The following is a 14809-nucleotide window of genomic DNA, read 5'->3' on the forward strand; positions in this document are numbered from 1 at the left end:
CATCGGGTTGTCGGATTTTTTAAACACCCCTACTTCCAAGGGGCTCGAGAGATTACAAAAAAATAAAAGATTCAAAATTAGATTTGAACAACCTTGAACCTAGACTTCAGGGAGACTGGGCATGCATTATGTCACCAAACCAACATACAATTTGGATTTCTCCAAATATTTATGTATTCAACGAATCCCTCAAGGTCGATGCTGAATCAACGCTCGATGATAATGTGGGGACAATGTTGGAACAATAATCGTGAATATTTGTATGAGAGAAATATAGGAAAACGTTAGTTGTGTTTTGGAATTGCAAAATAGATGGAACACATAAGGTAGTTGAGATTTTGAAATTCAAAGTTTGGTGAAGAATTTGTGATAGTTAAACATTTATCATCCCATAAAGCTGATTTATTATATAATAAATATTTACTTATTATATAATAAATACTTACTTATTATACCATAAATGTTTAATTATTATACTATTAAGAAAAATTAGTATTTTTTCATATAGAAAAAATTGAAAAGAGTAAAAAACACGTGTGAGTCACAAATAAGGATTTTTTGAGAAATGATCCAAACCAGCATAGTTGAACGATAATTGACACATATCTTCAATCAAAAGGTTGTAAGTTCGAACCACTGAAGAAAAAAAAAGTTTTTCAATAAATGAGTAAAAAATCCAACGTGATTATTAGGAGACAAAAATCCCAATTTTTGTATATAAATAGGATGAACGGGGCGAGGTTTGGTTTTGTCCTGAACTGAAAGCTCAGTGCGTTCCATCCATCCTGTCAACTTGAAACCAAGGGGGAAAAGGAAGTCGCCAATGGCGGGGAAATCTGAAGCTGCTCCCCATCCCTACGTCCCCGCAGATCTGCAACTCTCCGAATATGTTCCCGTTTCACTCCCATTCTCCACCATTATCGGCGTCTATTTCCTCTCTTCCATCCTGGTCACTTCTCTCGTCTGGACCCTCTCCGGTATCTTCTCAACTTTCCTTTTTGTAATTCTTTAAACTCTGTTTTATGTTCATCAAACTCTGCTTGATTTCGTGCCGGAGAAGGAGATCAATAGTTTTCATAATCTCTTGTTGTATTGTTTTCGATCCCGTCTCCTTGGTAGAGCTCATATGTTGAATTAATTGGAGGAAACCGAACAATTTTATGGATTCTTAAGTCTCTTGGGTATTCCTCTGGTAATTTTGATTGCATCTCGCCTATTGAATGTGCCGCCTGTCCCGAAGGCTGATGGTGAAACCGATGTTTTGGTCAACTCTGAGTTTCATTCAATTATTTTTTCTGTTGTTTTTTCTTTCGAGAAGATGCAGATCAATTGACGGATTCTTTTTTAGGACACCAGATTTCCTCTGTTTTATCTTGCTGTTCGTTGTGTGATTTGTGCTGCTGTTTTGGGAGGTGATTACTTTAGAACGGCTATCAGGGCGGAACAAATCTAATTTTCATTTTAACACGAAACACAAACTGTATTCTGACATGATGGCAAAATACGTTTCCTATGATTATTCTCTCTTGAAACAAAAGGCTATAAAAGTCTTCCTCTAAACAATTATTCTTCCATTCACTTTATACCAGATCAAGAACAGGAATGCTAATAGGATAAAATGTTATTGGCTGGTAAGTTTGTTTTTGTTGAGTGGTTATGAATAGAGTGCATTGGGGAGTGAGAGGGGCAGATTTTCTTGAGCAGTTTGGGAAGAGTACTAGGCATCTCGAAGAGCTTGGAATGTTGTAATTTTTGTCTAAAATTACTAGCATACTTCCCTTAACTTCTTCATTTTTTGGTTCCTATCGAATTAGTATCACAACACCCGTCCTTGGAAATGGATCTTTTGAAGTCTTGGATAATATATGAGAATATTGTTGAGAAGTGTTCAATGACTTAGGGTCCAGGGTCCGTTTGATAACCATTTTATTTTTCGTTTTTTGATTTTGAAAATTTAGCTTATAAGCATACTTTTTATCTCTGTGTTTCTTTTTTTTTTCTTTGCTTTTTTATTTTGTTATCTACCATATAAAAATATTTTCAAAATGTAAGCAAAATTTCGAAATTAAAAAAGTAGTATTTAAAATTTTTCTTAAAGGGAACTAAGAATTCAAATTAAGAATAGTGAAAAAAATACCACAGAAATTGGGAAGTATGCATCATTTTTAAAAACAAAAAACTAAAAATGGAATTTTTAATAAATGGGGCTTAGCAATTCATGAGGGAGAAGAAATCTAAGGAGAATTTCAGTTTAGAAAAAATAAGGAGAATCAAAGGACGGTGAAAGAAGGAGAACGCAGAAGAAGCTTAATAGGAACAATCCAAAGTTGAAAGAAACGAAATCCGTACCTCACGTAGTATTGTACAAACATTAGATCCTAACACCATCAATAAAGTTGGGAACACTTAACAATGGGTGATAAATTCAAACATTGTACGAAGGGTTGGAAGTACGGAGAGTCACAATTTCCAATGACAAACAACCAATTGTTATAGTGCAAATTCACGGGGAGAAATGAAGGGTTGTTGATTTCATAGAGTAGTAATGAGAGACTACTCAAGAGTTCGGTGCTGTTTAATTTTATCTTTAATATCAATAGCATATCTTCATTAATTTGTACTTAAATCTATGGTTCATATCTTCTATTGGAAATGGATCTTGAGTCTTGGAGAATATTGTTTGAAACATGCAATATGGCAAAGAAATTGTTAAATGATTTAGCACCCATGAGGGAGAAGAAAATTGAGTACCGTCTCAGTAACTTTTCAGAAAGATCAAGAGGTTGATGGTAATTGCAGCATTAGGATAAAAGAAAAGGTTTGATGTTGGGGAGGAAAGCTTGGGTCTGGGCATTTGTTTTTTCTTTAAAAGAAAGCATAGAAGAAGTTTCAAAACTTTGTGAACTTAAAACCTCTGGTTGGTGTCACATCCTTCCTTGTTCCGACCTTCTGGGCTCAGATCTCATACAACATAACCATTGTCTTTGCATAAAGTTGTAAAAATAGATTTTGAGGACTTATGTTGCAAGCTATGCTACATTTTGCTTTCTACATCACCTTTTGTTCTTTTATTTTGCCTTTCATGTCGTATACTTGCTCTCTGCATCCTTATTCCTTATCTATTTGTTTTTCATTTGAGTTGGAATTTGAAATTATCAATGAAAAAAATGTATAGTTTCTTAGCATTGCAAGTATATTGTTAGAACCTCCAAATATATTGAAAGATAAAAGATAAACGAACTACAACAACTACCAAGTATTAGAGGTACTTGGACCCTCCCCTCTTGAGATATCACTCAAGCCTAAAGCATACTCAATAATTGGATACCTTCATTCCTACACACTCATTCTATTTATAACGACTCTCCCTAAAAACTTCCCTATCTAATTACTAAGGTACCCTCAATACCATAATAATATCCCTTTATTACCTAAGGCCATTCCTATCATATATTTGTTAGTATTGTTTAGAATGGTTCCATACTTGCTGATTTTATCTTCATTTTCCCCTTATAACAGGACGACTTCCCAAAAAAGCTAAGATTGAGAGGTTGCTCATGTGCTGGTGGGTATTTACGGGCCTCACCCACATGATTTTGGAGGGTTATTTTGTTTTCTCTCCAGAATTTTACAAGGACAAGACTTCTTTCTACCTTGCTGAAGTCTGTAAGTCAACTTAATTCACTTTCTTTATAACCATAGTTGCTGTGGTAAGGAAAGAGCTGTGTGGATGTTCCTCTAATGTCCCGTGTACACAACTTTCCAGGGAAAGAATACAGCAAGGGAGATTCTCGATACGCTGCTAGAGAGTCGGGAATTGTGAGTATTGAAGGACTGACTTCCGTTTTGGAGGGTCCAGCGTGCATCTTAGCAATGTAAGATTTTATCATCTGAAATTTAGAAATGCATTGAAGGATTTACATTTGAAGTTTCTGTTTTGAATAGGTGTATTATATGTATTGTTTTGTCTCAAAAAAAAAAAAATAAAAAAAAATAAAAGAACATAGGTGTAGTATATGCTTCTGTTCTCTTCCTTTCTATTCCTTCAACAATTTTGCTGGCCTGGAAAATTCGCAGGTATGCAATAGCAACAGAAAAGTCATACAGTTACATACTGCAGTTTGCTATATCATTGGGGCAGCTTTACGGGACTTTTTTGTACTACATAACTGCTGTGTTGGATGGTGACAACTTTTCTTCTGGCCCATTTTATTACTATGCATACTACGTAGTGGCAAATTCCTTCTGGATTCTTATTCCCTCGCTTATCGCCATACGGTGTTGGAAGAAAATTTGTGCAGCAATGAACAGTGAAGGCCACAAGAAAAGAAAAATTCGCTAAGCAGTTCTCAACAATTAATTTATTTTGTGGACGTATATCTCAGATTCATGAAAAGTTGGTTGTCCACACCTGCACAAAATTCTTATTGAATTGTACTAAAAAATAGTTGTGTAACATTCAGAACACAAGACAGTTTGTGGAGTTTGAACTTTTGAAAGTCTGTCCAAGATGATGTGCTTACACGGAGTTAGTTATGTTGATTCTGCAATTTCTGGGTGTCGAATTGACATAGATGATTCCAGTTAACTGTAGGGTCATCTCGACAACTTTTTTGGGACACTGGTTAAATTGTTTCTCAGATCTTTGTTGTTGTAACTTGTATGTCAGCAAATCTGCTTCTCTCTTACTGTATGCTTCAATGTATGGATGGACTGTACTATAAATGAGCAGAAGGGAATGAGTGATTGTTTGAGCTAGTTAATCTTTGAATGTAGCGATCACCGTGTCGAATTATATGTTCGTTTTGTTTTTTTCTTTCTTTCTTTCTTTTTTTTTTTTGATGCATTATGTGTCTGTTTGAACACATGATCTCCTCTGGAGTTCTAGTATTCCTTGATGGAATGTCAAGAAAGGAAAGTTGCAAGGTTCCTGTGCCAGGCAGTTTTAGATAAGTTGTCAATCTTGGATATCACTCATAGTCAGCTTTGGTAAGAATATCAATTATTTAATTGGTGGTAGGAATATGAATCAAGCTTTTGGGCAGCCATTTTTTGTTGAATAAAATGTTAATCTTGCTATGGTTGGAGCAAGCATGATAGGGGCAGGTTTTGAAGCCATGGCTATACTACAGAAAAATCAATGGAAACCCAATTTACTTTGTTGATGTAATAGTTTTGTCTTTATAAATAATTTTTTAACGTTAGTGGACCTCACATAAGTTTTAATATGATGTTGATGTAACAAGTAGTGAATGAAGTTTTATTTTAGGTCGTAGCTTTCATGTTTTTTGATTTTCCAAATCTTTATATATTTGAACTTATAAAGAAATAATCATCTTCACATTACTATTATTCTGCCATTTAATTAATATGAGTTCATTCTATATCTACTACAATCAATCTATGTTACTCATTTGTATATCTATACTTTATTCATTTGTTGATAATTCATGATAAAATAATCACTTGTACTAAAAGAAAAGATACAATAATGCAATGACAAAAAAATAAGATAAAATAATGACAATGACCAATACAGTTGATACTTTTTGATCTTGTTAACAACATATTTTTAAGGGAAAAAACTTTGTTGATGCAGAATTCCGCCGAGCTCCACAGGTCGGTCACAAACTAACTGGAGCGAGCTGCTGAGGTGCGACTCTTGAGACACTGGGACCTGTATAAGGTACAAACACTCCTACGCCTAAGTTAGATCGAACTGTAGTAGATTGTTCTCAGAGAGAATTGCATACCTGATATGTGGGGTGGAGTATTCCTTTTATAGGTAGGGGAGGGACAAGGCCGTTGGAGCCATTCTACCGGCAGTTACGGCTATCGGGCCCCCAGGTCGGCAATCGGACCTAGATCAGATTCCTAAGGTCGGTGGAGACTGATTATTCTTCTCAACTCGGTATGATGTCAAGTTGGCAGATATGGATGGTCCATTTTATCACTTATGGTGACTCAGAACTAAGTTGGAGCGTACATGTATCGAATCTTAATTTCACCACCAACAAACTTTTTGTTAGACCGACTTGTTTCTTTGGCATTGAGGAAAACAAATTCTTAGGATGTATCTTTTGATAACTCAAATATTTCCAATAATATATTTCTATTGTATAATGGTGGTGAGTGTAACTAAAGTTTTACATTGGCTAGAAGTGGTATTGGTATCATACTTTGAACTTCACATATGAATGTAACTCTTAAAATAACCCAACAATAGAAAAATTATTGAGAGGAGACTCATGGATCCTTTGATGGAGGGAAATACTGTGAGAAGTGTAAAACAACAATGGGTCAATACTATTATAAACATTATAAAAAATAGATGCCCAACTTATGTGTCAAAGATGTCTTAAGCCCATGTGTCAAAATTTACATTTGCTTAGTGTTTCCAAGTGTCAAATTGACACATGTCTCAGTGCCTAAATTCTAAAGGTCTCTTACGTCTATTTTATACCTATTATTAGTGTCCAATTGTAACACTCATGGTTGTACAAATTACCTATAAATAGTGGCAATTTATTGTTCATTTGATAGTGAATTTTGGTGGAAATTCATGTTGAATTTCTAAGAGAAACTGAAGAGATTGCATTTTCCTCATTTTGCTCCATAATTTTACAAGACGTTATCAATCTGACCCTTTGTCAATTTTCCCTTTTAAGGTAGGTCATAAAAGTAGGTTATTTGATGATTTTTCATGCTTATGATATATCAAATTTCTAATATACAAACATTTTCTTTGTAATAATGTTACCATCACAAATCTCTCAAAATTAGAGTTTACTGCCCTTGACATCAATGACAATAATTATTTGTCATTGGTACTTGATGCTGAGATTTATCTTGATGCTATGAACCTTGGAGAAACAATCAAAGAAGGAATTACAACGACAAGTCAAGATAAGGCAAAAGCCATGATTTTTCTTTGTCACTATCTTCATGAGGGATTGAAGATGAAATATTTGACAATAAAATATCCTCGTGTTTTATGGCAAAATTTGAAAGAGAGATATGATCATCAGAAAACAGTTATTCTTCCTCAAGCTCGATACGAATGGATGCATTTGAGGCTCCAAGATCTCAAATCAGTAAGTGATTATAATTCTACGTTATTTAAAATCGATTCTAAATTGAAGTTATGTGGAGAAAAAATTACTGATGAAGATATGCTCGATAAAACATTCTCTACCTTTCATGTCTCTAATATGCTCTTGCAACAACAATATCAAGATAAAAGTTTTAAAAAATATTATGAGCTCATATCATGTCTTCTTGTTGATGAGCAAAATAATGAGTTGTGGATGAGAAATCATGAATCTCAACCAACGGGAGCAACATCATTCCTTGAAACAAATGCTATGAATCTTAATAATCGTAGTCGAGGTTGAGGCCGTGGTCGAGGTCATGACCGCGGTAGAGGAAGAAATAATAATTTCTTTCGTGGTGATCATTATAATCATCCAAATTTCAAAAGAACCACATGAAATAATTATCATAAAGAAAAAGTTCAACTGGATCAGAATTCTAGAAACGTTGAACGTAAATATTTTCGATGCGGAATAACTCGACATTGAGCACGTATTTGTCATACGTCGAAACATTTGGTGGATTTCTATCAGGCTTCCCTAAAAGAAAAGGGAAAAAATGTGGAGGAAAATCTTGCATATGAGGATGGTGATATATTTGATCCTGCCAACATAACAAATTTGGATGTGACAGATTTTCTTGAATCTCCTTGAGAACAAATTGGCACAATGGATGGAATTAGCAAATGCTTCATTTGATTTTGAAAACATCCAAAATTAATGTTTTTTTTCTTCATCTATCTTTCATGTGTTTTTTAGCTAAGGTTGGCTTTTTGTATTTCAAGTTTTTTTTCTTCTCTTCTACTTATTGTAATTATTTTGTTTAATGAAGAAGCATGAATAGTTTTCATATATTGAATGACTCGAAAATAAGCAATGAAGATCTATGTCTGGCAGATAGTGCAACAACGCACACAACACTTAAAAGTAGAAAATATTCCTTTAACTTGACAATGCTAGATGAAAAAGTCAACACAATATCAGGTTCTGTAAACTTGATTGAAGGTTTTAGAAAGACAAATATTATTTTACTTAGAGGAACAAAATTTACAATTGACAATGTATTATTCTCTAGTTAATCAAAGAGAAAGCTATTGAGTTTTAAAGATATACGTTGCAATAGTTATCATATTGAGACTGATAACAAGAATAATATAGAATATCTCTATATTATATCTATTGTCTCGTATGACAAACGTATACTGGAAAAGCTATCTGCTTTATGTTTGGGTTATATTATACTCATATACGAGTAATTGAAACATATGCAACATATGCAACGTCCAAAAACATATTATATCTATTGAAGGTTTTGGCATGACCGATGGGGTCGTCTAGGGTCCATAATGATGAGAAGAATTATTGAAAATTCACATGAACATCCATTCAAAAACCAAAAGATTCTTCAATCTAATGAATTGTCATGTGATGCTTGCTCTCAAGGCAAATTAATCATTAGACCATCACTAACTAAAGTGGGGATAGAATCCCCTACATTGTTAGAATGAATTTATGGTGATATATGTGGACCTATTAATCCATCAAGCAGACCCTTTAGATATTTTATGGTGTTAATAGATACCTCTAGTGGATGGTCATGTGTATGCTTATTATCAAGTCGAAACCTTGCATTTGCAAGACTACTTGCTTAGATAATTAAGTTACGAGCACAATTTCCTGATTATACAGTTAAGAGCATTCGTCTTAATAATGCTGGTGAATTTACATCCCAATCATTAAATAATTATTGTATGACAATTGGGAAAAGTTTTGAACATCCTGTACCTCATGCTCATAAACAAAATGATTTTGCTAAGTCATTTTAAAACTATTACAGTTAATTGCGAGACCATTACTTATGAGAGCTAAGCTTCCTATATCTGTGTGGGGACATGCTATTTTGCATGCAGCATTGCTTGCATGCATTAGGCCAATAGCCTATCATAAATATTCTCCATTACAATTAGCTTATGGCCAAGAGCCGAATATTTTCCATCTGCGAATTTTTTGATGTGTAATATATATTCTCATTGCTCCACCACAACGTACTAAGATGGGCCCTCAAAGTCGGTTGGAAATATATATATGTTAGTTTTGATTCCCCATCAATCATTAAATATCCTGAGCCCTTGACAGGTGATGCATTTACTGTACGATTTGCTGATTGTCATTTTAATGAGACAAATTTTCCAACATTAAAGGGAGGAATTAAGAAGTTGGAAAAAGAAATTACATGGAATGCATCTTTATTATCTCATTTAGATCTCGTACAGATCAAAGTGAACTTGAAGTTCAGAAGATAATCCATTTTCAAAATATAGCAAATCAATTATCAGATGCGTTTATACATGCTAAGAAAGTGACTAAGTCATATATCTCGGCTACAAATGCTCCATTGAAAATTGATATCCAAATACAGCAAGTTGTCATTAATGAGTCTGTGACATGCCAAAAGCGTGGGAGACTAATGGGTTCTAAAGATAAAAATCCTCAAAAAAGAAAAGTAGTCAATAATCAAAATGACTCGATTAAGAATGTGGATATCCTAGAAGAAAACCTAAACATGACTACTCATGAAAATACCGAGGAAAGTCAAGCACCTGAAGATAATAATGAGATTTCAATAAATTACGTCATGACAGGGAAAAGATGGAACCAAACTAATGTAGTTATTGACAACATTTTTGCTTATAATGTAACCCTTGACATTATATCCGAAAGTGAGGATTTTGAACCAAAATCTATCAAAGAATTTCAACAAAGAAAAAATTAGCTGAAGTAGAAAGAAGCAATTTAGGCAAAATTAAACTCGGTTTTAAAACGTCAAGTCTTTGGACCAGTAGTCTGAACACCAGAAGATGTTAAGCCTGTGGGGTACAAATGAGTATTTGTAAGAAAAATGAATGAAAACAATGAAGTCACAAGATATAAGGCAAGACTGGTTACATAAGGTTTTTCACAAAGACCTAGTATTGATTACGATGATACATATTCTCCGGTGACGGATACGATTACACACTGAGATATTTAATTGGTTTGACTGTATATGAAAGTTTGGACATGCATCTTATGGATGTAATTACTGCATATTTATATGGATCTCTTGATAATGATATTTATATGAAAATCCCCGAAGGATTTAAGATACCGGAAACATATAATTCAAGTTCTAGGGAATTGTATTCAATAAAGTTACAGAGATTATTATATGAATTAAAACAATCAGTACGAATGTGGTACAATCACCTAAGTGGATATCTGCTTAAAGAAGGATATCAAAATAATCCAATTTGTCTGTGTATTTTTATAAAGAAATCTCAGTCAAGATTTATTATTTAACCGTGTATATTGATGACTTGAATATAATTGAAACTCCTGAAGAACTTTTAAAAGCAATAGAGTATCTTAAGAAAGAATTTGAAATGAAGGATCTTGGAAAAACAAAATTTTGACTTGGCTTGCAAATTGAGCATTTAACATATGAGATATTTGTGCATCAATTAGCTTATTCAGGAAAAATTTTAAAAAGATTTTATATGGACAAAGCACATCCATTGAACATACCAATGGAAGTTCGTTCACATGATGTGAAGAAAAATATATTTCGACATCGAGAAGATAATGAAGAACTTCTTAGTCCTGAAGTACCATATCTTAGTGTAATTGGTGCACTTATGTATCTTGCTAATAATACACGACCAGATATAGCATTTTCAGTTAATTTATTAGTTAGATATAGTTCTTCTCCAACAAAAAGACATTGGAATGGAGTTAAGCGTATATTCCGTTATCTTTGAGGAACAATTGATATGGGCTTGTTTTATTCAAACAAATCAAATTTTGATCTAGTTGATTATGCAGATGCCAAATATTTATCTGATCCATACAAAGTTAGATCTCAAACAGGTTACTTGTTCACATGTGGAGGAACTGCTGTATCATGGCGATCAGTGAAACAGACCATAACAACTACCTCCTCAAATCATACTGAAATTCTTGCAATTCATGAGGCTAGTCGAGAATGTGTATGACTAAGATCAATGACTCAACACATTCGTGGAACATGTGGCATGTCTCTTAATAATCTTCCAATGATATTATAATGAAGATAACAGAGCATGTATAGCCTAAATAGAAAGAGAATATATTAAAGGGGATAGAACAAAACATATCTCACCTAAACTCTTCTACACTCAAGATCTTGAAGAAAATGATAACATCACTATTCAACGAATTTCTTCGAAGGATAACCTGGTAGATTTATTTACAAAGACATTACCTACTGCAACCTTTGAAGGATTGGTATGCGATATTGGAATATGGCGGCTCAGAGATCTCAAATGATGTTTTCATGAGGAGGAGCATAATATATTGTATTTTAGGGTTTATTAGATTATATATATATGAAATATGTACTCTTTCTCCTTCACTAGGATTTTGTTTCCATTGGATTTTTTCCTAGTAAGGTTTTAACGAGGCATATTTCATTTATACAATGGACATCTAAGGGGGAGTATTATAAACATTATAAAAAATAGATGCCCAATATTAGGTGTCAAAAAGAAAGATGTCTTAAACCCATGTGTCAAAATTTGCATTTGCTTAGTGTCTTCAAGTGTTAAATTGACCCATGTCCAAGTATTTAAATTCTCAATGCCCCATGTATCTATTTTCTACCTATTAATAGTGTCCAATTGTAACAATGATTGTACAAATTGCCTATAAATTGAAGAGATTGTATTTTCTAATTTTCAAATTTCAAGTTTATATTTTGTTCTATCTCGTATTTTCTCATTGTTAGTGACTCGTGGTGCCTCATTTTGTTCCGTAATTTTACAAGAAATACTATTATTTGAAAGAGACTCAATTATATCTTGTTTAAAAGGAAGAACGGGTGTACGAGTGAGACTAAAGTTTTACATAAGTTAGAACTTATTAGAATTTAGAAAAGCACACATCTATAAATATAAATAATAATAATAATAATAAAACTAGGTTAATGAACAGTGGAGCGTAGGTATCTACACTACTAAACAGAAAATATTATTATCTAACTATGAGAGATGAATAACTTTAAATATATATTTTTTTTAAAAAGTTAATAATTACAAGTTTAATCTCTAAATTTTCTATTGTGATTAATAAATCATTAAATTCTAAAAAATGTCTAATAGGTCTCTAAATTAACAGAGGAGTGTAGAATTTACCTACTAAATAGAAAATATTATTATCTAACTATAAGAGGGGAGTATAACTTAAATTAAAAAAAAATAATTACAAGTTTAATCTCTAAATTTTATTGGGTCTACCTTAAACTCTAAAGAGTGTCCAACAAAATCTTTAAATTAATACGGGAGTGTAGACATTTACCTACTAAACAGAAAATATAATTATCTAACTATCAGAGATGAGTATAACTTTAATTTTTTCTTTAAAAAAAAAGTTAAATAGTTACAAGTTTAATCTCTAAATAGTTACAAATTTAATCTCTAAATTTTTTTATTGTGTCTATTAAATCGTTAAATTAAAAAAAGTCTCTAACAGGTCTTTAAATTTTTAATATTATGTATAATATATCTGGAGAAGTGTGTAGTAGGTCTCTTATGACCCTTCAATTTTATTGGTTCTCTTTTCTAAATTTGTTAAAGAAACTTACATGTGGTAGTTGTCTGTATATTTCTTGTTTCTTGTTTGTTAGAAAGTGTCATAAAATTGTATGGAAATTTTCAGAACAATAAAATCAAGTTTTTAATTTATGTTCCAAAAACATAAATGTGTTAATTGAAAAAGGAGGTTAGAGATTGCTATTGTAAAGATCATGATCGTATTTCGTCCAGTAATTTTAATTTTTGTTTATGCAGGAATTTACACAACGGTTCTTCACGAATCGAGCTCGAACCCGGTCTTCGGTTTCGACCTGAACACTAGAGTGGACCTGCACAAGAGGGTAAGCATTCCGACGCTCAAGTCAGTATAGATCGGACTCCTTATTTAGTTCGAGGTGAGATTCGATCCCTGAGCGTGAAATGAAGTCCTCTATTTATAGGTAATGGATCCGACAGTACACACGACCGACGGTTATGTGTCTTTTTCTCATATCGGACCTGTCGGGTTCCGAGCAGGTCGGACCCTAGTCAGGTCGAACCTTGGTGCCTATACTTAGTCTTTTTTAACGGGCAAACCCGACCACCTTGGCGGGGCCGAGGTGGACCTAAGCAATCCTTCTTATTCGGTTTCTTCAAACACTAATAAGGGTCCTCCACGTGTCTCGGGTACGTTTACCCCCAAACATTGGCCCCCTCTCTGTCAGGTTCGATCTCGACCTGACAGAGAAGTTCATTCGAATTTATTTTGGACACGTGGCGACTTTTCATTTGTAGAGGGAATATGACCGTTGCGGAAGACGTTTCGACCTGCCAGGTTGTCGGAGCACTTATGTGTTTCGCCGTTGCGTATCTCGAGATGATCCTAGCCACTCGTTGATTACACGTGTACGGTGCAGAGGTTTTTCCGATCAGCTATAAATAGTCCCGAAACTTCAGGTCAAACCCTACGTTTCCTGAATTTCTGGAGTTCGATCTGAAACCAGCTCGAACCATTTCTGTAGGTCAGTCGCTTTTCCTTGTTCTTACTCTTCTTTCAAACATGGTAGTTTTCTTGTCTTCCCCCTCTAGTAGTGATAGCATAGGTAGTACGGGTCGGACCATAAGTAGTTCGCCGCCCAGCGATTCTGGGTGGGGTGTCATTTTTGCCTTAGCCATCCTTTTTTGGTTGCGAGCTCGGGATGAGGACGAGGTCGAGCTATTAAGTGTTGAGCAACTGCTTGGATGCTTCGAAGCCTGGTTGGTACTACATGTGCGCAAGGAAAGGCGCATGTGGCATAGTTAAGGGGCCGACCTCCATCAAGGGATGGGTAGGAAAGTGGTTCTTTGCCTCGGGAGAGTGGCTGGCAAAGGACGAGTCTGATCGTGCCTTTTTTGATGTTCCCACTAGGTTTGGGAACTTAGGTATGAAGTCTATCTTGTTTTCTTTCCTTTTAATTTCTTGATTTTCACTCTAACTCAAACTTTGGTTTGTTTTGTGCAGTATCGATTAAGCCGATTCCGGAACTCGCTCAAGCCTCCTTTGACACTCTCAAGTACTACAAGGACAACTTCCCCAAGGGCAGGAAGATCAGAACCTTGGTCACCGACAAGCTTCTCTTGGAGTCGGGGCTTCTTGATTACAACCCTCTAGTTCGACCAATCAAAGCTTCAAGGCCGAACTCTGAACTCGGTAAGTCGTGCTCGGCCTAGGTTTCAATTTTATCTTTCCTTTGATCTCTAACTTTATGCTTGTTTATTTTGCAGCAATGATGTGCGGATTCACTGGAAGTGTGAAGTGCAAGTCCAAGGGCCGTGCTCACGCCCTCAAGACCGTGGTGGGGACTAAACCGGTGACGCCTACGGTGCCACGGACTGAGGCTCAGGGTAACTCTGGGGCTTCTTCTGCAGTCCCCACCCCTGTGATCGAACTAGACTTGTCTGGGGGTCGATCTGAAGAGAAGCGTCTGAGGGAAGAGTCCGAGGCACTTGACGTATCTCCCTTGAACGAGGTGAGGGGAGAGTCGCCTTTGAGGAGAAGAAGAAAGAAGAAGAAGGCCTGCTCCTCCTCGGAAGCTGGGGCTCGTGGGACTCTGCCTACGAGCCATGCTGATTTGGTGGATGACCTCGAAGCTC

The 14809-nt window shown here is 34.9% G+C and overlaps 1 protein-coding gene across 1 annotated transcript; it reads left to right on the plus strand.

Annotated features, from left to right (window-relative positions):
- Positions 1-738: 738 nt before the first annotated feature.
- Positions 739-4763, plus strand: HYD1 (C-8,7 sterol isomerase). Its single transcript, XM_022302719.2, has 4 exons — positions 739-977; positions 3520-3666; positions 3767-3875; positions 4078-4763. The coding sequence occupies exons 1-4, from the start codon at positions 824-826 to the stop codon at positions 4340-4342; spliced, it is 675 nt and encodes a 224-aa protein (XP_022158411.1). The 5' UTR covers positions 739-823; the 3' UTR covers positions 4343-4763.
- Positions 4764-14809: the final 10046 nt, after the last annotated feature.

The sequence above is a fragment of the Momordica charantia genome (genome assembly GCF_013281855.1).
Source record: "Momordica charantia cultivar OHB3-1 chromosome 5 unlocalized genomic scaffold, Mcharantia_2.0 BLBB01000005.1, whole genome shotgun sequence".
In the NCBI taxonomy this organism is placed as follows: Eukaryota; Viridiplantae; Streptophyta; class Magnoliopsida; order Cucurbitales; family Cucurbitaceae; genus Momordica; species Momordica charantia.

What these genes read in the sequence shown, in the direction of transcription:
- HYD1 (XM_022302719.2), top strand. Translation starts at nt 824, where the DNA reads ATGGCGGGGAAATCTGAAGCTGCTCCCCATCCCTACGTCCCCGCAGAT. An exon ending in TCTCGTCTGGACCCTCTCCG is followed by an intron (nt 978 to 3,519) that starts GTATCTTCTCAA and finishes CCCTTATAACAG; the next exon opens with GACGACTTCCCAAAAAAGCT. An exon ending in TTTCTACCTTGCTGAAGTCT is followed by an intron (nt 3,667 to 3,766) that starts GTAAGTCAACTT and finishes ACAACTTTCCAG; the next exon opens with GGAAAGAATACAGCAAGGGA.